At 44.7% G+C, this 24,455-nt stretch overlaps 1 protein-coding gene across 1 annotated transcript; it reads right to left on the reverse strand.

Moving 5' to 3' along the window:
* Positions 1-116: 116 nt before the first annotated feature.
* On the reverse strand, positions 117-20,209 carry PPTC7 (protein phosphatase targeting COQ7). Its single transcript, XM_083873984.1, has 6 exons — positions 19,805-20,209; positions 10,738-10,917; positions 7,829-8,027; positions 5,601-5,724; positions 3,869-3,998; positions 117-2,571 (listed from the first exon to the last, which is right to left on the reverse strand). The coding sequence occupies exons 1-6, from the start codon at positions 20,004-20,006 to the stop codon at positions 2,513-2,515; spliced, it is 894 nt and encodes a 297-aa protein (XP_083730110.1). The 5' UTR covers positions 20,007-20,209; the 3' UTR covers positions 117-2,512.
* Between the last annotated feature and the right edge of the window lie 4,246 nt (positions 20,210-24,455).

A 24,455-nucleotide genomic window follows, 5' to 3' on the forward strand; every position in this document is an offset into this window, starting at 1 on the left:
TGTCGTTTCCTTCTCCAAAGATCAGTTGTGCGCAGACAGCGTTAAGTTCATAGGAAAAAAATCAGGTTTGATATGTTCAGAGTGCACGTCTTAAAAAAAACCCAAAAACAATCAAGCATGTGATAAAAATATCAATTCTTTATAATACAGTATTGCTTTATAAACAGATGGAAAAGCTAAAAGCTTTACTGGTCTTTGGTGTGCCCGGTGAGGGAAAAAACTCATGATTTGTAAATCAAAACCCAAATTTGTTCTTTATTAAAAAAAAAACCAAAACAAAACAAAACAACAACCCAACAGGTCATGGTGTGATATGAGGCAAACGGCTTTGTGGATACACACAGGGAGCGTGCCTGGCCCCGGAGGAGCAGGAATTTGGGAATTCCAGACCCTCTGACCACACGTGTCCCCAGGGAAAAGTCTGGAAAGCCAGAAAAGGGGAACAGGGAGGGCTGGGGACTGTGCTGAGAGCAGAGAACAGCCCGGGGCCACGGGGGCATCGCCTGAAGGGAAGGGCAAAGGGAAAGAAGAATTGATCAAATCTGCTCTAATCCAGAAGCGTGCAGTAAATACTGGATAAATGTAAAGACACCCAGAGTCGGGAGAGAAAGGCCCCTCCCAAACAAGAAACAAAGCCCTGTTCTGCATGTGAATACATTCCTCCAAGACAGCCAGAGACAGCTTGTTCAGGTTAAAAACAACAAGGACTGACAGGTTGTGCAAAGTTCTCCACCACTCACTGTTCGTGTGTCGCTAAACTAATTAATTTTTCTTCATTAATATAATCCTCCCCATACCCTCACCAAAATCCTATTTTGGTCAAGTTAGGGTAGTTAAGGCATTTTGACGAGTAATTACAAGGTGATTTAAAGTAGATATCTAACATTATGCCAATTGAGGAATAGCAGATAAATTACTGAAGAGCTCCCAAATTAATCACTTATTATAAATGAAATGCCTGTTACAAGCATGATGCACTGAAATATAGTAAAATGACATGTACATGGTACATGTTAAATGACCTTAAATAAAAGCTTGACATAGTTACGCAAATATACAGTACAAGTCCACAAAAATTCTTTAAACAAGTTGAGGTAACCTCAAACTTAAACAGTTTTAATACAATAAACCAGGTAGTAAAAATCTCCTCTTGAGAGCAGATAAGATTCCTTACTGACCAAGTTTAACTGCACTCACCTAAACAGCAACATTACCCGACTTTTTATATATAAAAACATGGCTTTAATTTATTTCTACATACTTCTCTACCAGCAAAAAAGTTAATGAAAAACTGACCAAAAATATATATATCTTTACAGCTCTCAGCTTTCGTATGAGCCTCAGGAAAGGAAAAGGAAAGCTGGCTGGAAAAGGGGGGAAAAACGTGAGCTACTGTCATTGCAAAGGAAATGTCATATTGCAAAGTGGCTGTTAGATAACTGTAAACATCATTAAGGATCATTGAAACCCCTAAACTTTAGTTAAAATGAAATGTAAGCTTTGCTGATTATTCATTAAGTTTCCATTTTCGTACTCGCTGCCGCTGCCGCAGCAGAAGCAAAGAGGTGCCTGTTTGAGTCAGGAAGGATCAACTGGACTTAAACTGGTGCAGCATATTCTGTTCTACAAGCAAGAGTGGCAATTATTAACACAAATTATGGTTTTATATCAACAACAGAATTATCTACCCAAAGCGAAGACGCTCAGAGTTGAGGATGAGCTGTTTTGTGCAACCTCCCACCGCAGCATTCACCATCATCCCACGCTGAGATGGGTTCAAATGCTCAAAGACCTCCACTGTGGCCAGCTCGGCTGTTTGAGACTGAGCTAGGATTTTTTGTTTTTTTAAAAAAATAATAATAATTATCCACAGCCAAAACATCCAGAACCAGGCCCATTATGGACGAATGATCTGCAGAACTTTTAAGATCACAGTTAAGCACCTGAAATCACGAAACACATTTGCATCCATATAACTTGAACTAGGTTTGTTTGAAATCTCGTACTAGAAAAGGCTCCTAAGGCTGACACCATGGATGGCAAGAGCAGAATGTTTACAGCAGTTATAAATCTCCTGAAAACTGGAGCTCAGAAACACGAAACCTCGGCTATCACTGGAACAAGACTACGCTTTATGGAACTGGGTCTGTAACACACCCTCAACAACAGCGAACGTTCCTAGGAAATAGAGTAATATGCCCTCGTGCAGAGGCGTTACCTATTGATCTAGTTTTGAAAAGGTGATCAACCAATTCTACTCCTTGGAAAAGTCACATCTCCAACGCAGCAACGCTGTGGGATGGATCCTCCCCTGTTCCGGACAAGGACCAAGCTCTCAAAGACAAGCTCCAAGCCTTGAGCTTCTTCATCTCTTGCTGGCAGACCAAGGCCAGAGGACTACGAGTGGTTCTTAGCAAGGGCCTCAGCTGTGTGTGGGGCCAGGCTCCAGGCTCAGGGAGGAACAATCCTGCCAGCAGGAAACCGGCCGGGGAACTCGGGCAGCGCCAGGACCTCAGTCTGTGTACTCGGCTACGATGGAAAGAAGGACGGTGATGTCGTCTGGTTTTCCCCCTGCAATGGAAGCAAAAACTCTCTTATTTCATCAAACCACAGTGGGTTGGTTGTCTTCTGATGATCTGTGATATTCCCCGTGGAAAGCTCTTTTAAAACTGGTTTGAGTAGACACAAATTCTGCCTGCCCCATCTCCTTTCCAGTGACATTTAACACAGCACTAAATCACTCTTCTTTTAAGCTCCAGTGAGATCAAACTGTGAAAAGGAGGTCAGAACCCTGAACACTGCTGGTAGGTGGCAGAGCACAAAGCCTGTTTTCACCAGACTCTTAAATAAATGCACAAAACACCTGACACTGCTTTGTTACACGTAAACTGCCATGGAATCAGATCTCCTCAGAAATTTCCACCTCTTTAGCATGTTCTCCAGCTCTGTATTACCTCAGCTCTTCCTAAAAGCTACTTAATATTTTTAAGAATTATTTTTCAATCCTCAGCAACTAGAGCAACACACTCAAATCCGGGAGGAACAGCCCAGAAGAGAGGTTTTGATATGTGGGAAGTCAAAGCAATCCCTTGGATTCTGGAGATCTGCAACTTCATTACTGAGGGACTGAGCTCGGAGCAACACAGAGCCCAAGTGTGACAGCTGCTACCTGAGGAAAGGGGCTTAAGGTTCTGAAGGAAATCCTGCCCTTCTGATGCAGAGATGAGAACATCTCTACTGGCAGAAGTTTATTCATTTATTTAAAAGTTAAGAATTGTTAGAAGACAGGTGTTTGCTCTGGCTCTGAGGTCTGCCAGGTGTTTTTGCCAATACCTTTCTAAAGCACAGAAGTAGAACCGACAGAGAGATCAGTATGGAGATGCCAATGATACAAGGCTTGCAAATTTCAACCAAAAAACCAATCCAAAATCAACCAAAGAGTGGGCAGAACCTCAGCTGAAACACAGCAGTAACACAAGACCTTAAAAAAACCCCAAACAAAAAAACTACCCTCACAGAACAGCACCCACACACCCAAATCCAAGCAACAAGTCCAGGAGCACTGGAGAACTCATCTCAGGCAGGATTCCTGGGCTAGGAATGCACAGATCACATTAAAAATAAAACCATCAGGGCACTGTGTTCTCCATGCTCCAGCTGCCTCTCCACAGGAGCCTCCTGCTCTGCAGGGCCCAGGATGGCCTGTGCAGGCCCTGGGGGCTTTGCCAAATCCCACACAGGCTTGGTGCTCTCCTGCCAACCCCTCTTCCTACTGTTCTGTTTTCCTACAGGATTCTGGAACAGCAGAACTTCACTTTGCTAAAGATCTCTCCAAGACAGCAGCAGTGGGAGGAGGAGGAGCTCTCACCTCTGACATTCAAGCCGTTGTCACAGGCAAACTGTGCAAAGGGTGACATGTACGTGGGGTCGTAGGCCAGCTCGTGGGCTTGCTCAGCAATGCTCCGTGCAGTCTGCTGGATGCTCTCGTAGTTGGAGTTCTAAATTCAGGAGGAAAGAAGTTTATTCTTATTCAGATGTCTACAGAAGTTCTTGTGCTGATTGGTGTCAGGGTTGGAGATCCCTCACTGCAAACAGAGCCTTCTCCATTCTCCAGGCTTTGTAAATTTGGTTACAACCGTGGATCTTCACAAGGGACAGCCTGACCTCAAATCTCCACCAGCAGCTCAAGACTCGGGTTTGGAAGATTTCCAAAATTTAGAAACTTAGAAGAATAATACTCAAAACAGACTAAACCATGTCACCTGAAGGGAACAGGGCATTTGGCAGGTATCCCTGCAGGGCACCCTGCAAGGACCTTCCCTCCCTCCCAAGCAGGCTCTGGTGAAGTATTTGTTTTATCTTGAGTGCAAAGTCTTGCATCTCTGTCTCTCTCACAGCAACTGACAAGAGCACCCTTGGGGAGAAGGGGCACTTTAAAGTCACTGAGAGCACACACACCTTCTCCAGGCTGCATTTTAAGAACATTTTTGTTCCCTGTTTGAGTAATTCTGCTGCTTTCCTCCCAGGCTTTTCTCACTCAAGCCAACATGACAGACAACCAGTGCTCTTTTTGTCTGTAACCGTTTTTAAATGCCTTGTCATTTCAAGAGCCTTCCCTGCAGGTTTGGGAATTAGCAGGCATTTATGTGATTAACTTTTGGCTGAACCTCTTGGGAAACTCCAGTGCCTTTCCCAAACACGCCAAAAGGTGGAGCTCAGCTTTCTTCCACAAGGGAATTCCAACTCCAGCGGCCAGCCAGGACAGCCTTTACTCTGTGCGTGACAAGGGTGTGAGGTGGCTGCAGCCCCAGTGACACATTAGTGACCTGTGGAACTGCAGGATAAGAGGAGGCCAAATTCTCTTAAAACCACACTGTAATGCTCTTATTTGCATTTCACAGCAAAATAGTTTCCTCAAGGAGTTTATACATATTGATATCTCCTTAAGTGTACTTTCCTTTCTGTAAGTAAATAGCCTGAGGCTAAATGTTCTCAACCAAGCTAAAATATTTTAATGTATTCTTACTATTTAAAAAGAACATTTGTGGTCACTAATGTGGAAAAGTTGACAGGATTATTTTTTTTTTTTTACAGAACACTGAGGATTTTCAAGCACGTGCAACCCACAATTCAGACAGCCCATATTATGTCAGAGAAGCTGAAAGTTATTTCAAGTGTAAGCTCACCCTCAAGTAACCCAGGAGAGGATTCTCTGTTTTCCTGTGTATCATCTCCAACCTGCAGGTGCAGTGTGTGACCAAAGGCAGCACCTGCTACTGAACATCTCCTTGCCTTCCCCTCCTCCTCTCCCTCCCTCACCAGTTACTGACAGGGAAACAGCTGTTACTTAGGAAATTTATGCCCAAGCTGCTGCTTCTGAGTTCAGCCTGGATGCAGATCCAAGAGAAAGCCCTCTGGGGTCACTGTTCCTTGCCCTGCTCACAGGGGGTATTATCTGAAAAGCCTTTTAACGCTACAGCTCTTTGTGGTGGGGGTTTTTATATAAAACACAAAGATTTCAGGTATTAGAAGTAAAGGTAGTAACTATAAGGGTTTAGCCAGCACAAAAGACGTGAGAGCTCGAGGACACAAACACTCACCTTCAGCTTTTTCAACTCCTGCAGGATCATGTAGTCAGGCATGTTGTCAAACAGCCCGTCTGTGGCGGTCAGGATGATGTCCCCGAGCTGGACATCGAAGGACGTGCTGTCAGCAGCCTCGGGGCTGGGGATGGACAGAGGTTAAAGGACTCACAAAGACACCAAACAACTCAAACAGCACATCCACAGCCTCTGCACTTCACTGCTCTTTGGGGGTTTGTGCAAGAGGAAGAAATAATCACTGGCTGTGGAGCTTGAGTGCCAGGATGGGCTGTCGGGAAAGCCCCACCACAGCCCCTGTGACTGCAAACAGGATTTGCAGTTCAAATTCCCACATGAACAATCCTGCAAACTAATCTGCTTCAGGACTGTGTCTCCATGGAAACCAGTAAGCAGAATGGCAGCTCAGGGCTTCCTTATGCTCATCTTGAAGATGTAAGAGAGTGATACTTGAAAGAACAATTCATAACAGGCCTGGCCCAAACACTTCAGGAATCTGAATCACTTTCTAATTCAATGGAATATGAAAGATGCCTGGAAATCACTACCAGGAGACCAGAGGCTGTTGGAATGCTTGTGTCTAACACATTACACAACACCAAGAGGAGATAACTCCCAGTTTGGGCACGAATATTGCTGCAAAATCTGATTCTCAGAAGCAACATAACAACAAACCTTTCATTTGTAAAGACTTTTCAGGGGTTTGTAAAAAGGAGAAATTGCTGCATCCCAGGCCACTGGGCTCTGCCAAAACACAGAGGAGCTGCTTTGCTCAACTGATGTGCAGCTACAGGGAGGCTGATGGAGTTAAGATTGCCTGCCTATGCCCATATATAGCCAAATTCATCACTGAACTGGAACAACAAATAAAAAAGGACAAGAGAAGCGTTTCGACAAGGAGCATGAGTACTAATTAACGTCAGGAACAGTGCAGGAACCAGCAGAAAGCTGTAATCATGATTCAGAGCTCAAGTGTGGGAGCACATTTATCTTGTGCTTTCCTTATTACTGGATGACTCAGATTACTTGGCCTCCCTGACTTCCACTGGACATTATCAATTATCCTTCTGCTCTTTGTTTTTATGGTCTTCCTACGGATGACAGAGAATCTCGGAAAAATTAAACATTTTTTACCGCTCTGGAATTTCAAGGGATCATTTAATTTTAGTCTAACAAAGACCTTGGACTACTGAAGGGTTCTAATTTCAGAGTCCTACCCCTGGCTTCCTCTCAGCAGTTGCAGGATGAAGAAATAAAACCACACACAAGAACGGTCAGGAGTTTCAACAGCTTAAACAACCCTTTCAAAAAGAGCTAATTTGGATTAAAGCCTCAACCTTTACTGCATCAACCCTAATAATTCATAGAATCATTTAGGTTGGAAGACTCAAGCTCATTGAGCCCAGAATTTCAGCTGCTACTGCATTCCCTTTATTTCATGGCCACACTTTGAAGAGCCAGTTACCACCTCTCTATGTTCAGATGAGGGATATCACTTTAATGAGTGAGACGTTTTGAAAGCTGCATTTTAACACATATTTGAAAGCTGTTTGTTTTTGAGTTTATTTCATATTACTGGTGAGACTTCAAAAAGTCAGGATGGATCAGCCTGACATTCCTAAGGGAAGACACAAGAACAAGCCTGCCTTTGAAACAACTCATTTCTGTGAACAGATTGTCCTTTCCTCATACTCTCATTCCCAGCTTGGTGTTCTGCCAAACAGTTTTTTTTTGCTGGTTTTGGTCAAATACAATATGCTGCTGGAAACAGCAAGTTGGAAACACAAGTTACAGTCACATGTCCCTCTGCTCTATTCTTCAGGCACTTGCAACCTCAGTGCCAAGATATCTAAATTAGCTACTCCAAACAGTCCCAAGGGAGCACAGGCAGGGATTGGAACCAGAGCTCTGCTGGGAAGCCCAGCCACTTGTCCACACATCAGCTCTAGTGGGTGACATCTTCCCATGGATCAGAACGAGCTCATGGCTTTGGGAATATGCCACCATCAACAGTCCAATAAAGTCAGACTGTGCAACAGGTACAAAGTTAAGTACAAGGTGAGGAATGTTCATGTTACCCAAAGAAAGAGGGCGGCAGGTGCAGGACCTGACTGGATACGTTTTTATATCCCATGTGGTACAGAAAAGCCCCACGGCTGCAAAGCTGCAACTTTTTGGGAGCTGGTTACACGCACAGATTAAAAATTAAGGTTCCTCTTTCCCCTTACCTGTCACTTAAGACAACTCCTTCTGCTTCTGGTGGAGCTATTGACAGTTGGAAGGGAGTGTTGAAGTAATGCTGCTGCTCATCGGATCGATGGACGACTTCTCCACCTCTGACTACCAAAAATCCAGAGTCTCCCAAGTTGGCTGTATGTAAACGATGACTTGATCTGTCCAGAACTACTATACAAGCTGTGCTGCTCCCTGCAAACACAGTCACTGCATCAGCCTTACAGAAACTGCTTCTTCTCTCACTCATTTGATCATTAGTTTGATTATTACAACATTCGTTAAAGCTTAAAAGTTATGAGAAATGGAAATACTCAAAAACGCCAGAATTAATATAAAATAAAACTAGCAAAATACTAGAAATCTTTGCAATACAAACTATGATTTTTTTGTGTAGAATTTATTCTCCCTGCTTTGATTTTGGTAAACACATTACGCTGACAAATACCTGTTTTGTTTGGCTTTATTTACAGTTTTCCATCCCCAACATATGTCAGCACATTCTGCTATAGGACCGGATTTACAGAACTCACATAAAATACTGAAATTCCAAAATCATGGAGATAATAGAATTCTAGCAGCATCCATACAATGCTAGGAGCTCTCCACACAGTTTCACTCATCAGCTGTAAATAAACCACACCAAGTAAAGAACTGTTTTCAATTAAATTAGGTCCTGCTGCATTTCTCTGCTCAGAACATGAAATGCTTTTCCTCCCAGCCTGGCTCTGCAGAGTTTACTTCAGGCTTAAAAAATAATAATCCTGTCATATCTTTAGGACACCAACTCCACAAGTTTAAGGGAAAAAAATGTTTCAGAGACAAATACTATTCCAAATTAAAGTAATAGCAGAACCATGATGTCAGCTGTGCTTGGAACTATCCCAGCCATGCTTGAGGGCACTGAGGAATTCTCCATTCATTCACTGGGAAGTAGCCACCAACTGTGCCTGGTTGCAAGCCACAAAAATGCTGTATTGCAAAGAAACCCAAAACCCTTCAGAGCAAACAGCAACCACTCGGTTCTGCAAACAGGACAGGACAGGACAGGACAGCAGAGCCACCAGAAGACCTTTCAATGCCCAAGAGGGGAAATACAGCTACAGCACTTTTGCCCCACATCTCCAGCCTGTGGACTGTCTTCACCTTCTACCCTCATGCTCTTCCAGCAGGATTTTCCAAGCACAGCTCCATGCTGGACAGACCACAAGCTCCCAGTGAGCAAAGCTTAGGATCAGGATTGCTAGTGCAGAAGTCCAGCTGGCTCCAGGCACTGCCTGTTCCAGACAATTCCTTTTCTAACACAGAGAGTTCCCTGCAATGCACTTGCCCTGAATCTGTTCTCTAGTGAATGCACAGGACCTTCTCCATCCTTAATGAATGTTAAGTCAAAGCAGTATCTCTGGAAAAAAAAAAATCTGATTTTATGTGTGACAGTGTCCAAACCTGTGCTGCAACATGAGAGTGATTAAATAAATGGCACAGTTTCCTTCCATTTCAGTTTTATTTTGTATTATTTGCTGGGTTCAATTCTGAGGAACCAAGTATCCAGGCTTAAAGCACAACAGCAATGAGAAGTTACTGCCCAATGAATCCTCCTTAATGAAGTCCTCTCCTGTCCCTTTGTTTTAAATAAACTCTAAATGCTCATTGCTGCGGTAATTCCAAGGTTTTATTCCTCCTTCTAAAAATACTGTCCTCAGTTAAAGGAGAAACACCAAGGATCATTAGTTTCAAATTCTAGCTCTATTAGCAGAGTGTAACCAGGAGGCCATGTGGGGAATGCAGATCTTGTGACTCAGCACATGCTGCTTTTCAGCCCTGCAAAGGTCAAGCCCAGCCGAGCTGCTCCGTCTCCAAAGGCACAGGGAGAGCTCTGGCCAGTGCCCCACTTTGGAGCTCACTCACAGCTACACCTGCTTTGCACAAACAGGCACCATTCAACACACCAAATCCTAATGTAATTACTGACCACTGCTATTTTTGTGACACTTAAGGTCACTCCTGAGGTTCCAACCTATTCTTTAGGCGTATAATGCAAGAACATCTGCTCCCAGCTCAGCAGACAAGTTAAATATAGCCCAGGCAGCACTGCTCTGGCACAGGAGCTTAAGGTCAGGTGAGCTGCAAACATTTCATGCAGGGCAAACATTTTCTTGGTGCAGAAGAGGTCTCATGTCCTTTAGAGAAGTGTCCCCTTGGCAGAGCTGTCAGCTGAGACCAAGTGTGGCCTCTCTATCAGCTCCCAGGGCCCAGGCAGCTGAATGCCCTGTGTCCCATCAATGCTGACATGGAGTATGTGAAGCATCTGCTTCAGTTGGCTTTCAGAAAGATCTGTAATGAATGCCCCCACAAAGATTTATAAAAATAATGCTACCAGAGATTGTATGATATTAACTACTCAAGTCAACCGACTGGGGTTTGAGTCCACTGGACATAAAAGGCAACAGGAGCAGAGTGAGGCCAAGAATGAGCAGAACTACATCCAACTATGCTCAGAAAATATTTCTCCTTGCATAACTGAAGCAGAAAGCCACAACCAGTACCACGAAGAGTTTTCAGCAGAGAACAGTGATTTATACATATAATTTACAGAGCGAGCACATGTGCACAGCCTGTTCCACTGCAGAATTCGCTCTGCAAACTCTGGTGAATTCACCCTTCCCACAGAAAGCCTTTCATTTTATATATAAATACAAGACACCAACACTCCCTGAATTACCAAATTAATTAAAACAGTTTTAGAGAAAATAAGGATGCCACCAAGGCGACTGCATTTCTATGTTTCTGGTTAATTAAGAGAAGTTAACTGCTTGCAGATTTGCTGCAGACAACGACAAGAGATTGAAGCACCCTTCAGCGTGGCCACAACCCAGATTGAACTGACACATTTCTGGTGTCTTACCAAGCAAAGGTACTTTGTTCTGCAGCAGCTCACAGTAGCCTGCGGTGAGAATTCCAACAGGATTGCTGGGAACAAACCGTCCTTCTTTTACTAAACGTTCACACGTCCGCATGAGAGTCCCTGAGAACTGAGAGGGGTCCACCCCGTAGTCTCTCCAGCCACCAACACCATCTGCCACCCCTGCAAGGAAACACAAAACCACAGTTACCTCAACACAAATGGCTTTCAAAACAAGGGGTTTAATTATTTATATTGCTTATGATGTTTTAGTAACTAAAATGTAGGACATGGCACCCGCCTGGAAAACATTTTTGATTAGCAAATACATTTCTGAGTATTTTTAAGGTAATTTCTGATTTCAGCTCCTGGACAAATCTCCAAATATAATCTGAACTGCTGAAAGGAAGGTAAAAGTCTAATGCTGAGAATGAGGAGGCTGACCCCACCAGAGAACAAATAATGGGATATTTCAGGGTAAGATGAGGATTCAATCCCATTAACCTCTCATCAGTCCATTAAAAGGGAAGAGGTTTTAATCATTTTAAAAGTGAAGGTCAGCATTCTAACTAGCACAGAAATGACACAGAAACTCTTCCAGCTATTCAGCAGCACAGTTTTTTCTCCTCATATGAAGGACAATGATTTCTATTTGGTGTTCTCAATCTCTGTAGAAAATAAATTTCCATTTTACGAGTGTTTTCCAAAGTCCACGTAACCAACATAATGCTGGGATCTACTCCTTTTCAAGGAGTGTTTGTTGCTTACAGCTTCAGCCAAGCAAGAGAATGAAAACTGACTATGATCCAGAGAATTTTCAGTTATTCAAAATAACCTGGCTATCAGAAAATGAGACAATTCTGCCAAAGCCTGGGAAGCTTCTAAGCAACAGGGAAAACAGTGACTGTGGTCAAGGAAAGGGGGTGAGCAGCACATTTTCTGCTGGTCATTTGGTTTAAGAACTTTGAACTTCTTCCAATTGCCTAAATGATAAAAGCAAAATACTGCTGAAGGTATTATTTCAGATTAGAATGTTACTATGTGGAAATTTTCCCCAAAATCTTTTTGATCCTCAGCACGGGACAAACCATTTCAAACAGAGATTTCCAAAACACTGTAAAGCTGAAACATGTTCATGATAAAAGCACAAAAAGTGAATTTTAGTGCTCAGATTGTGCTGAAGGACAGTCTCCTCAGGAAAAAAAACTCTGCTATTATCAAAGGCATGAAAATGTTAGTGAGAAGATAAAACTCAATTTCCTCATCTCCAAACGCCCTTCACATGGGACATGGTCTGAAACTGAGACGGAAGGTTTAGAGCCGACCTTGGCGTGAACTATAATCTGACAGGAGGTTATAGCCAGATTCTGAACAGCCTATCAACATTAATCAGATTTCTCCCTAAAATAGTGCACAACCTTTTAGACACCTGCTTTGTCCCTCTCCTTCCTTAGAAGAATGTTACAGGAATGCAGATCCCTGCATTCACCTCTTTGAGGAGTGCCCAGGAAGACTCATGCAGAAGCACCCGGCTTTCCCAGGAATTACTTTTCCAGATTCTTCAGGAACAGATTCATCCTCTCCCTTACAGGTCTCACAACCTCAGGTTAATACTGGATTAACCCCTTGCTTTTTGCTACCACACAGACAAGTCTAGAATAAGAGATCATAAAGGAAAGGTTCTAGGTCTGGAACTTGAAACAGAAGCTCAGCTTCAGGTTAAATCATGGTTCTTTGTGTGAAGTTACCAGATAAACATTTCTTTTCCTTCCTTTTAAAATGAACATAGTCTGGACGCATTTCTGCACTGCTTCACTGACAGCAGGGTTAATGCAATGAAAAGATGTTTGACAACTGCTGCCCAAAGCTCTTGGCTCCCAAGGCGGTTACAAAGAAAGCTCAGCAGAAGTTACAGAGTTCCCTCAAGTGATCCAGAAAATCCTTTTATATCAGTGTTGGGAAACACTGAAACACAAACACTGCAGCTTTAGCACAGAGTACCAGAAAGCCACCACAGCAAGCACCTGAGAAGGTCAATTACCAAAACCTATTCAATTTTTAAAGGAAAAATGAGTACACCATCTGACTTTCTTTGTTCAAGTCTTACTCCAGGCAGGAAATGTGAATCCATAATCATGGCAGCACCCTTCATACTCTGTCCTGAGCCATGCACTGCCTTTGTCTGTCTGCCTTCCTGTCTGCTTTTTACGAGCTATAAAGAGCTTTAAGTAGGTTCTGCCAGTGCCTTCCAAAGCAATCTTCCTCCAGATATCCCCCAGCAGCTCCTCTGTCTCCGCAGGCTGACACAACCCCTGCAGCCCCAGGGGCTCCTCTCAGTGACCACAAACCTCCAGCAGCTACAACTCTCTTTCTTGGCCTTGCCCCAAATGGAAAAGGTTTGGGGCCAAGACCTTTGATCATCCTGTCCTACCTTCAGAATGGTTTTAAAATAAACCCAGCATCTTCATGTCCTGCAATCCCTGTAAACTGAACAGCTTCACGTGGGAAATGAATATGTGATTTTGAAACAGTCTGAGTAAACTGCTACTGAAATAGATGAAGTGTAAATGAGAATAAAGTTTAAGTAAACTTTGTGCTATTTGATATACAGCAAATAAGCAGAGAAACTCTTTCAAGCTCCAGAAGTAGCAAAACCTAAACACTCGGCTTTGATTGATACCAAGTTTTCCCTCTGTCATCAAAAGAAAATTCAAAGGTGTTGCTATTGGCAGGATCACTCCCAAGGAATAATGCCAAGCTCTATTTATATATAATACCTTTGCTTTCATCCAAGAAAAAAATAAGGTATATATTCAAAATAATTACCTTTCCAACAAATACTGAGGTTTTCCTTTGAGCCATAAACCATCGTGCTCCAGTATTAACCATGTTATAAATTAGGAATCCCAGGACATTTAAGACAAACTGCATGGCTGAGAATTGCTGAAATTGAGCTATACACAAACCTTGGGTTGTTTTTTTTTTTCCATTCATGCCATTCAGTAAATGAGAAAAATTTATAGAAAAGACATTTCTTTGGCTATTCCCTGTTCAAGTCCACGCAGAAATTGCACAAACCTCCACGTGACTTGCCTGCAGCCAGATGAACCACCACTGTAAATAAAGCAATTGAACATTTCACAATAAATTACTTCAAATGAATAAATACTTCTCAAGTATTTAACTGTATTACAGAGATCTTTCAGAATCTCAGAGTTAACACTCCACTACATTGCCTTGTGCTGGGAAATACAGAATTATGCCTGCCAGATAAAATACTTGCTGCATGTATCAATCCAAAAACTGACTTTTTCCAACTCCTCAAAGATTCAGAATATCCAAATTTCTCTCAGAGAAACACCTGTCAGGAAGTTACAAGACAAAGCACAAATGACTGATGCTGCAGCACTGAAACCCAGACAGGGAAGATGCTGGCAGTGTGAAACTTGTTAAAGCTGATTTCAAAATGCTCAAAGCACCTGGGATAAGATACCAGCTGAAATGCAAATGTGAAGTTGTTTTGCCTGCCAGCACACGAGTTCCCTGCAGAAGCCCAGGGAAAACCAGCCAGTGCTGAAAGCTGCAATATCTGCTTTTCACCATTCACTTGTGTGAGTGAGATCCAGGTGTTCTGCCTGGCTCACAGCAAATATAAACCAAACTGCCTGAAAGCTCATAACAAAGCCCTGATACTGATCAAACCCTGTTTAATATAAATAATGTTATGAGGGGCAGTTCTGGTTAGCTGGGAAATTAACCTGCCCACGGTCAGAGTCCAAAAGTACCACCCTGTCCAAAAACCTCTTGAAAGCTGGATTAATTTGAAATATTGCATCAGCCAAGAATAAAAATCACAGAGAGAAGCACCAGGCAGGCACAAGTGTGTCAGCAGGAGCTGCTTTTGCATGCAACCACAATTAACTTTCTAAGGCACTCCGCACATCCTACTGAACTTTCAATTTCTTGAGATCCTTACCTGAAATAGCAATGAATCACTGCTAAAAGAACATCAAAAAGGATATATTTATAAATGAACTTTGCATCAAATATGGAGGCTAAAATGATAAAAAAGTGCAATGAGTTGCACCACACAAGTTGGAAATATGGCACTTAGTATTTGCCAGCGTCAGAACTGAGATAAAAAGATAAGATTTCTTGTTTTATCAGTGGTGGGATAAATCACACACCTAGACAGGTTCTCCATCTAATTCAAGTCCAATGCTGAAAGGCAGCACTGACCCTCAGCAGCTTCCCTGGATCTGTCAGAGCCAAAGGGTGTCTATCCCCCTTCAAGGTTCTGACAAAGAAATAACCCAGTTAAATACAAATCCCTAAGGGCAGATGGTGTGTGACTGCTAACAAGTTACAGAAGGAAAGGTTACTTATTCACACTGTTACAGTAAAACTTAAACTACCCTTGCATGAACCAGAAAGGTTCTGGAAGAGTAACTGGGTAAGTGACAACAAGGAGCAAAAAGCAAAGGCAAAGTGAGCAATGATCTTGAGGAACAAACTGAAGGAGAAATGCAGAACTGGAAACATTAAATTGTGCATTTACTCTCAGAAGAAAGCAACAGTTCCTTATATCTATTTCCTCCCCACCTTCCTAAAGCAGATCTTTACCAGGTAGATTTCCTCCCTATTTTATTGAAGCCTGGGAGATCACTCAGTGCATTTGGGGAGCTCCAGGAGAACACTAAACTATAAATTATTTCAGCAGGCTTTATAAAAAATTCCCTAGTTACAGCTACCTAATTTCTCAAGGTGTTCAGTGACTGAGCAGTGGAACTGCTGAGAAAGGACAGGCACTGGGAGCAGACACAGAAATAAATCCCTGCCAGCCTGACCCATCCCAGGCTCAGTATTCACAGCAGGGAGGAACCAGAGAAGAGAGAGATTTTCCCAATGCCTCCTATGGCACAGGTATGATTAACCCTCACCTCCTGCACCGTGCTCAGCTTTGCTTATTTCCCTCTGATTTCTGACAGAACCTGCTCTTCCTTCAGGCCAAGATCTGTGTATGAACGGAAAACTGGCTGCCACCAACAACCATCAACAGCATTTACAGCTAAAACTAGTGTTGAACTGGAAATTCTGACCTGAATACTTGTGTGCAGAAACTGTGGGAAAGAAGAATAACCAGATAAAGAGTTTCATTCTCAGAGGTGACAGTGACATTCAGTGATGCTCCAGAGCAGCTCTGCTGACAAGAAAGACTGTTAATGGGGTGGTTCTCAATCTGCAGTTTCCCTACAAATGCCAGCACTGATGCTGCCGTGTTAAAGAGAACATTTCCTGTGAGCTGTCACACACCCAGAGGCCTGTGCAGCTCTGCAGAGCTCTGATCACTCTCACACCAGTAGGTGAAAGGTGATTCTGAGGGAGGAGGGCGATTCTCAGCTCCTTTAGTGTGATAAGTTGTGATAAGGCAGCAATCTCTTTAATAGGTATGATACCAAATAAACCACTTAACATAGTCCTCTATAACCTTCAGGCCTTCAAAGAAGGATCCTTCCTTCCTCTAGAGCTGCCAGAACAACCTTGACATTTCATCTACAAATCCTTTTAGGTGTTGAAGTTCACGCTTCCTGATGACAGTGACACTAACAATATTCCAGGGCTTTGTCACTCTGCATTTTAACCTACATTTTAACCTACGCAGGCTGCTGAACAAAATTTTCAAACTAAGTGCAGCTTCTTTCACTTTAGAGTAGCTGCCCTGCAGCTCCCAGACACTCCCCTCCCCTCCCCTCAAAAACTAACCATCAAGAGCTGCAGCAAATAGAACAACTGTCAAATTTTAACTCTGAAGTGAATAAACAGTTTCCTGCTGCCAGACAGTTTTTCCCTAGTCCTGGGGGGACAGAAATAGTTCGGAAGAGTCAAGTCACAGAGGCTACACCCAGACTTGTCCCCAGCACAGACATTGTATAAGTGATGCTGTCACGGGATGCGCATTGGCTGCTGCAATGTTTCAATAATGACTCACACAACAGCTCGGAAAATCCATAAAAAACGAACAAAGACATCGGGAGCCTGATAAGGACAGAACGAGAAAGAAATGGCACGTGCCAAAATTAAGGAAAAAAATGATCACCAGCATGTGACACCTCAAAATTTTCTAGAGGTGAAAACCTTGGCTTTAAGTTTTACTTTTGTAAATTAGTGAAATGGATATAAAACTGTTTAAGTTAATTTAAAACATTTGGCTTGTTCCCTGTGTAGTAAAAAAATCCTACTTGTATGGTAATGAGAAGAAACAGAAGTGTCAGAGTTTTGGTTTTCAGCTTTGAAAAGAACAGTATTTCTGTCCTCAAAAGTTCCAAAGGCATCAGACATGAAGCAGCACAGAACGTCTCCCAAAGCTCTGTCAGAGATTTCAATACTCTGAGGATCTGCACACCCAAGACACTGCAGTGAATTAACAGAAAAGTACATCGTGGTACAAGCAGCAGAGAAAGGAAACACAGGCCTGAATTACAAAGCTCTAGAGATTAACATTAGCAGTAAAGCCATTTCCTTTCCTCAGGGTGATCCCTAAGGAAAAACTCCTGTTCTGAGCTTCTTGTTTCTCCCTGTGCTCAGAATGAGAAGAAAACACACAAAATTGACAGGTATGTTCCAGATAAAAGCGAAAATGAGAGACAAAACCCTCAAGGATTCAAGTACACCAGTAACAGGCCTTATCAAGCCTTGAACAACTATGGGAGGCCTGGAAATAACCTGAATCTTCATCAGCTTTGTGCTGATCTTACAGTGAAAGGATAAAGCTCAGACTAGAAGACACTGTTGAACAGTCAGCCTTTGAACTGCACAGCACACACAGAACAAAAGAAGTGTTTAGCATTTTGATTCTGCTATAAACACACTGCCAAATCAACTCTTGTTTGACCTAAGAAAATGAATCCCCAAGCACTCATGCCAAACGGCTGGGAGTAGTTCTTTCACTGCTCCACCACACCCAACCCATCCCACACAGGCAGCCCTTCCATAATACACTGGTTCTGGAAAACACTGGCACAGAGGAATTCTACATTAATTATCTGCCCTGGCTTTGTCACTGGTGACTACTCACTCCAAGGGATACACTTAAAATCTCCCGTGTCAAGTGTTCCCTTTGGCTCGAACCTCTTCCTTAAATGTCAAAAAATTCAGTTTGAAACCCAACACTGAGGTTCAGGCAGTTCTGTCGAGGTGCTGAGTCAGGTACTGAGGTAGGACAAAATTTATGAGGGCTTAAAAAAAAATAATCATTAAGGAACCTCAGATTTGTGACGGGAGTAAGAGGAATTGAGGGCAGGAAAACACTGGTGGTGCTGAAACTGTCTCTGCAGCAGAGCAAAAGGGCTGGTTGAGAGAAACAGAAACTGGGAGGGAACTACTGTTTCCTGTAACTAAGAGCTACAGATGAAGAAGAAAAAGCATCAAGTTAGAAGCATCAAAACCCACCTGAACACTCCTATATTTTCAATCAGTATGTATCTTGAAAAAGCAATAAAGAACTGACATAATAGTTGCACCAGGAGAGAAATCCCAAAGCCAAACAAACCAACAAGTTTTCTATTTAAATTATTTGCTTCTTGGTACTTAAGACATCCTGGGTCTGCTGCCCTCTTTGCTTTTTGATCCTTAAGTGGAGCTACAACTCTGTTTGTTTCCAAGTTGCCATGAAAATTAATGCAAAGACCAACTTAGAAATGCAACTCTCTGTTGATTCCAGCAAAAACACAAGACAAACTGTAGGTCCATGTACAGTAATTACCAAATATGGCCAAAACCCCTTAAACTCATCATCAAATGGGGCTAAATCTGCCCATTCCCCACACAAAAGAGTCCACTTCAAAGTACAGGGGATCCTGCATTTGTCTTAAGGGCAAACACCAATTGCTCGGGTTATTTATCAGTGCCGGCCTAGAGTGAACTTTAAAGGCAGCCAGGGTTAGTCACATGCTAAAGGAAGGGTGTCCAACAGCTAATTCTAATCCCAAAAAAAGTTCATCTGGAAGAGGCACCACAGAGAAGATGAAGAGTGACTAAAATGTACCCACCAACCCTCCACATCTTGAAAGATGTGGCATCACTCTTACAGTAACAGCTCCCTCGAGAATAAGCAGCAATAACTGTTACCTAGACACCAACTCGCAGCTTCCTGAGGAAAACCTCTCGGCTCTGTTAAATGGCAACCAAGTTACAGTGACAGCGCCAAACTGAACAACCACCACCAACTTCCACAGCATGAGACAGCACAGTGCATCCCCACCGTGCTTAAAAGAAATAAATGCAAAAAACAAAGCAAAACAAACAAAAACACGGGCGGGGAGGAGGAAGCTTTTTTTTTTTAAGTGTCAAAGTGTTGGTGAAAATCACCACAACTAACTTGTGCAGCGTGTCAGTCGGCCAAATTCAACCTTGAGTACACCGGAGAAAGGTCAAAGCATTGTCAAATGCAATGCTGCCCATAGCCTGAAGATTCTATTGTTTATCCGTAATTATTCACTGCTTCTAAAATTCGAACCCTTAAGATTCATTCCGCCCCCGATTCTAAAGCAGAGAGCGCAATCAGGCCAGAACAAACAACGAAACTGAAGTTTGACATTTGATTCCAGTCTCAATGTCACTCTGCCTTTCACTTGACAAGGACATTGCACGCGTTAAAATCAGGAAGTGCCTGTTCGAGTGATCTTGTCCGTCTAAATACAACGCATGGACACGGGGATCGGTGAGGTTTTAAAGACACACAGAAAATGAAACGCACTGGGAGCTTTTTCTCTGAGTTTTGGAGGCACCAGGCCTTACAGGCACCCACAGGTGAAACGCCCAAGCCGGGCCCGGACACTCAGCACACACAACCCCCGTGCTAAAGGCGGGCAGAGCTGCAACAAAGAGCACCAGAGCTTCCTTGAGAAGCTAAAAAAGCGAACTCACGGTGACAGTGACAGGCAGAAGCAGCTCCTTTGTCTGAGACAGGGGGTTGAGCCGCTCGCCATGTGCAGCAGCCCGGGGAAGGAGAGGGGGTCCCCCCGCCAGGCCGAGCCGCCTCAGCCCCCGGCCCGCTCGCTCACTCACTCACCCAGCACATCCGCGGTGCGGTGCCGCGCCACGAAACAGGCGTCATCCCCGTAGCACATGCCTTTCTTGAGGATGCCCTTGCGGAAATCTTTGCCGAAGCCGCAGCTGGCCGTCACCAGGCTGTAGTCGCGGGAGTCGGTCTGCGAGAGGCCGCCCAGGACGGCCCGCGCCACCAGCCTGCCGTAGGAGAGCACCGAGAACATGGCGTGGGGCGCCCAGCAGCCGAGCGCCAGGAACGCGGGGAGCCACCGGCGCAGCCGCCTCCTGCCCGCCGAGCGCCCGCCGCAGGGCGCCAGCCTTCCTTCTTTCCTTCCTTCCCCTGCCCGCCGGCCGCCGCCGCCGCTCCGAGCCCTGCCCGCCGCGGACCCTCGTCCCTCTCCGGCTCCGCTTCACCCGCGCTCGCTGCCCCTCACGGCCCCCGCCTTCCGCGCCACCCCCCCCCGAGGGGGGCTGTGCCAGCTCCCCCGCTGCCCGCGGAGCTCTCGGGGCTCCCTCCGGGCTCTCCCCGCGCCGCTGGCGGTCGGTGCCCGGTCAGAGCCGCCCGCGCCGCCCCCGCGCCCCGCCGCCCGCCGCCGCCATCTTCGCCGCGCGTGCTGAGGTGAGGCGAGGGCCCCGGCGGTGGGCGGGGCGTCAGCTCGGCCCCGCCTTCTCTCTCCCCGCCCCTCCCTGCGCGCGTGCGCGACGCCGAGCACACGACCGCCCCTCATTGGCTGCCCGCTCCACCTCATTTGCATATTGCGGGACAATAAACAGCGGGCGGTTCCCGGCAGCCCCCGCGGCGCCGAGCGGGGCTCCCCCCCCTCCGCCGGGCCCCGCAATTAACGCAATTAACGTTCAGCGCACCGGGCGCGCCGCGCCTGCGCGTAACCCACATACTTGCCCTCCATGCCCTGCGTGTCTCGCGTGCTCCGAATAACTCGCGGGGACTCGCCGGCCGCCGGTGCTTCGTGCCTGCTGAGGACGGTTATGTGAGTCACGCCGCGCTAAAATGTGGGTTTTTGTTGTTTTTTTTTTAAAAAGGATGACTCGCCCTGTTCTCCCCGGCGCGGTGCGTGAGAGCCTTCCCTGCAAACCCATGGAGGCGCTGGCAGTTAATCCATTTTGGTTTAAGGAACGTGAAGTGCCAAACAAAAGCCTCACGAGAAGGGTGTGTTGTGCAGTCATCACTCAAAGCCCATAAAAACCGCGTTAATTGGGGTTGAGAGTGACACAAAGCTCTCAGCTGGACAGTTTCAACAGCAAGACTTCAAGCCATCAATGCTGCAGAGACCCACAATATTCAAAAAGGCCCAATTCCTTGTTTTCTGCAGCTCGGTTTTCCGTGCTGCTCGTGGGTGTGTGCAGAAATTGGCTTTGTCCCCTTGGAAGTTCCCAGCGGGTTGCTCTGCAAATTCGTTTAATTCCTCCGGGTACACGCACAAGAGGCTGCTGCCACTTACATAACCCAAGACGTAAATAACAAACAATAGAGGTGTAAATACAGCAGAGGCAGGTGTGAAACCTGCCTCCCGAGCTGCCTGCAGTGAAAGGAAGAGCTTTGTGCCACAATCCACCGAGCAGAACGCTGCTGAAGCTCCCTCATTATCCTACAGGAGGCATTTTGCTCCCTGTGTACCTTGACAGAGACAATATTGCCCCCCTTGCACTGCTGAAGGCTTAAGCAATGCGTGAGAATTATCCAGCTAAAGCTGAAATTGTATCCAGACTTATTAAAAAAATTAATCCTCCTGTTAGAACAGAGAGAAAGAGAACGACCACGAGGAGCAGCCCAGTGTGGTGGATTAGGGAATGGCTGCTCAGCTGAATGTGCCAATGTGCTGGAGATAAGGGAGTGCTGCTGCCAGGGTGTGAGAGCAGACAAACAAGGTAGCTCGTCTCAGAGCCTCACACCCCCTTTTATCAGCAAAAGGAAGCACATATTTGCAGAGTTTCCCCTACAGAATCATTCTTTCCCTTCCCTGAGTCTCATTCTTCCTCCTCCTTGTCCAGGTCCTGTCTAGTTCAAGTCCAGCCTGGCCCAGCCCCTCGCTCTGTGCTGCAGTGCCCTGAGGCAGCTCAGGTCGGTGCAAGGTGACCTGTCCTGCATTACCTGCCTGTGCTGCTCAGCCTGTGACCCCCCACTCAGCTAAAACTAATTTCTCCATACCTCAAAGCCGAGTTTTCCAGGGCTGGAAGGGTTCTCTCAGTGTCACTCTGCCCAGCAGCCATGGCTCAAATGCTGAGGAACATCGTGAGCTCACAAACTCATTTGGCAGAGCACGACGTTGTGCTTCCCCTAAGTGCTCCCAAGCCAAGGCACACTGTGAGCTCTTCACACTCCTCCATCCTTGAAAGTCTTTGAAACAGCGTCCCCAGGGAAGTGGTGGAGTCACAATCCCTTCAAGTGTTCAAAAAAAAAAAAAAACGAGCAGATGTGGCACTTTGTGACAGTTTAATGGGTATGGGGGTATTAGGTCTGAGGTTGGGTTTGGTCTTGGAGTCTTTTTCCAATTTTAATAATCCCATGATTCTACCCCAGGTCACCCACTCAAGTCTGTCCAGACAGCCAGACGACCTCATAATTTACATGGTAATTAGTAACCTTTGATGAACTCTGTCACTCCTGCACGAGGATGCTGTGCCCAGACGAAAAACTGCTCCTGGTTTTCATTCAGAGGATCTCTGGGCTCCTCTGAGACAAAACCCCAACTATTTTTAATAAAATACTTCAGAACTTGGTTTTCTCTACTGTTCAGTGTCAGTCTGGATAGTTCTCCCTGTAAAATCCCTCCCAGCCCATGCCCTGCTGCCTTGCTCAGTGTTATTCTTGTACCCTGAGAGTCGGTATCCTGCCAAGTGATATTTGTTTAAAATTCCCCAATGCACAAATTTGGCACAAAAACTGGACCAAAGGGCATCCCCCTGGTTACTGCAGCTGGGTGGAATCTTCCCACCTCAAAGTCCAAGATCTATTTACATCAGCTCACTTGAGCTGCAAAAACAGAATGAACTCTTCCTGCTGGGCTTGCTCAGATCCAATAAATGCACCGGGGAGTGTGAAGCAGAAGTGCTGCACAAAGAAATCAGCTGCTGAAGGAAGGCACAAGCAGGTTTCCAGCTTGTTTTAAAACTGATTCACTCGTAGCTGACGTCAATCCTCCCTCCCAAGTATCTCAGCCCTGAGATTGGAGTGTGATAAATATTACCTGTAATGCCATCTGCTGTACAGGCTGCCCCAGCTCCTCACTATTTATTTAAGGGCCAATCTTGTGCTAGACCAGAATGTAGTTTATTTTAGCCTGGTTTGACTTTGTTTAGACTCTAATCCCAAAGGCCTGTCCATGTGGACTTGGAAAGTGATCTGTCATAGGGCAAACCCTGAAATGATGAAGTGCAAATAGCACAGTTGGATTAGAAAGGAAACTAAAGTGAGAAGGAATATATGAGATTTTCCACATGAGTCAGGAGAAGATGCAGAGTCAGAAAATCACCAACAGGAATCACAGAGTGGTTTGAAAGGGACCTCAAAGATCATCTTATTCTACCCCCTGCCAGGGACAGGGACACCTTCCACTATCCCAGGTTGCTCCAGCCTGATCTTGGACCCTTCCAGGGATGGAACAGTCACAGCTTCTGTAATGCACATCAGAATCTTGCTGCTTAAGCTGTAATTGAAACAGTAATAAAATAAAACCCTGAATGTGTTTTTTAATAAACAGGGATCTACTGCATCTCAAACTGCTTGAATATTCATTTTATAGGACCTCCCACACAAGGATCACAGTGCCCTTTTTAATTATTAATTAACTCATGTTGACAGGATAAATTAAAATCTCTCTGATGGAGAACAAGCATTATCTATTGATGTCCTGATCTTACCCTACACACTTGGAGTTGCTCTTTGGAACCTATTTCAGAAGTCCAATACCAGGGGTGGGTTTTGTGGTGGGGAGTTTTTCAAATGTTTTTTTTCTTAGACATGGCTTTTGTTTTGCCTTTCTCTGCATGACAAAGGTGGGTTTTTTTCTGTTACAGCAAGTATTGGAAATGGGTTTAGGTGATTTTTTTTCTGTGAGTGAAGCCCTAAAAAGAAAGGTCACGAGAAAAACAGATTAATTCCAACCTACTCTGCTTTTGAACAGTTGCCCACCTCTATTCCATTTCAATGGTAGATGCAGTAAGAATTAATACCTCTTTATTCATCCAGCTCCTGCCCACATTCATCCAGGGTGCAATCTGTGCTTTCAGATTTCAGCAAGGCATGGTTTTCCTGTTGGAGTCTGGTCCCCTGTGCACCATCAGCTTTGCCAAGTAATTCTGGATGCAAGAAGAATGTATTAAATCCTGTTTTCCCCTGTGCAATGCCATCAGCCCTTTTTTACTGCTTTTAAAGGCATCATAAACATGTTAACTAACAAGTAGGGTTGTTTTAGTATTAATTATCTCATAACTCTGCAGTGGAACAAGATCACAACCAGTGATGATAAATAAACCAAGCACCGCTCTCCCTCCAAACCTGCAAAATTAATTCCAAGTTTCCAACTTTGCAGGATTTTCAGGGAGGAGAAAACATCTTCATCCTTGTTAATTGACCCTGTGGGAGCTTAGTCAAGGAAGTTGAAGGGGCTGTAAGGCCCTAAATCAGCTTCACCCAGAGGGAGGTTGTATCTCAG

Source organism: Zosterops lateralis, assembly GCF_965231275.1.
Source record: "Zosterops lateralis genome assembly, chromosome: 17".
NCBI classification, from domain to species: Eukaryota; Metazoa; Chordata; class Aves; order Passeriformes; family Zosteropidae; genus Zosterops; species Zosterops lateralis.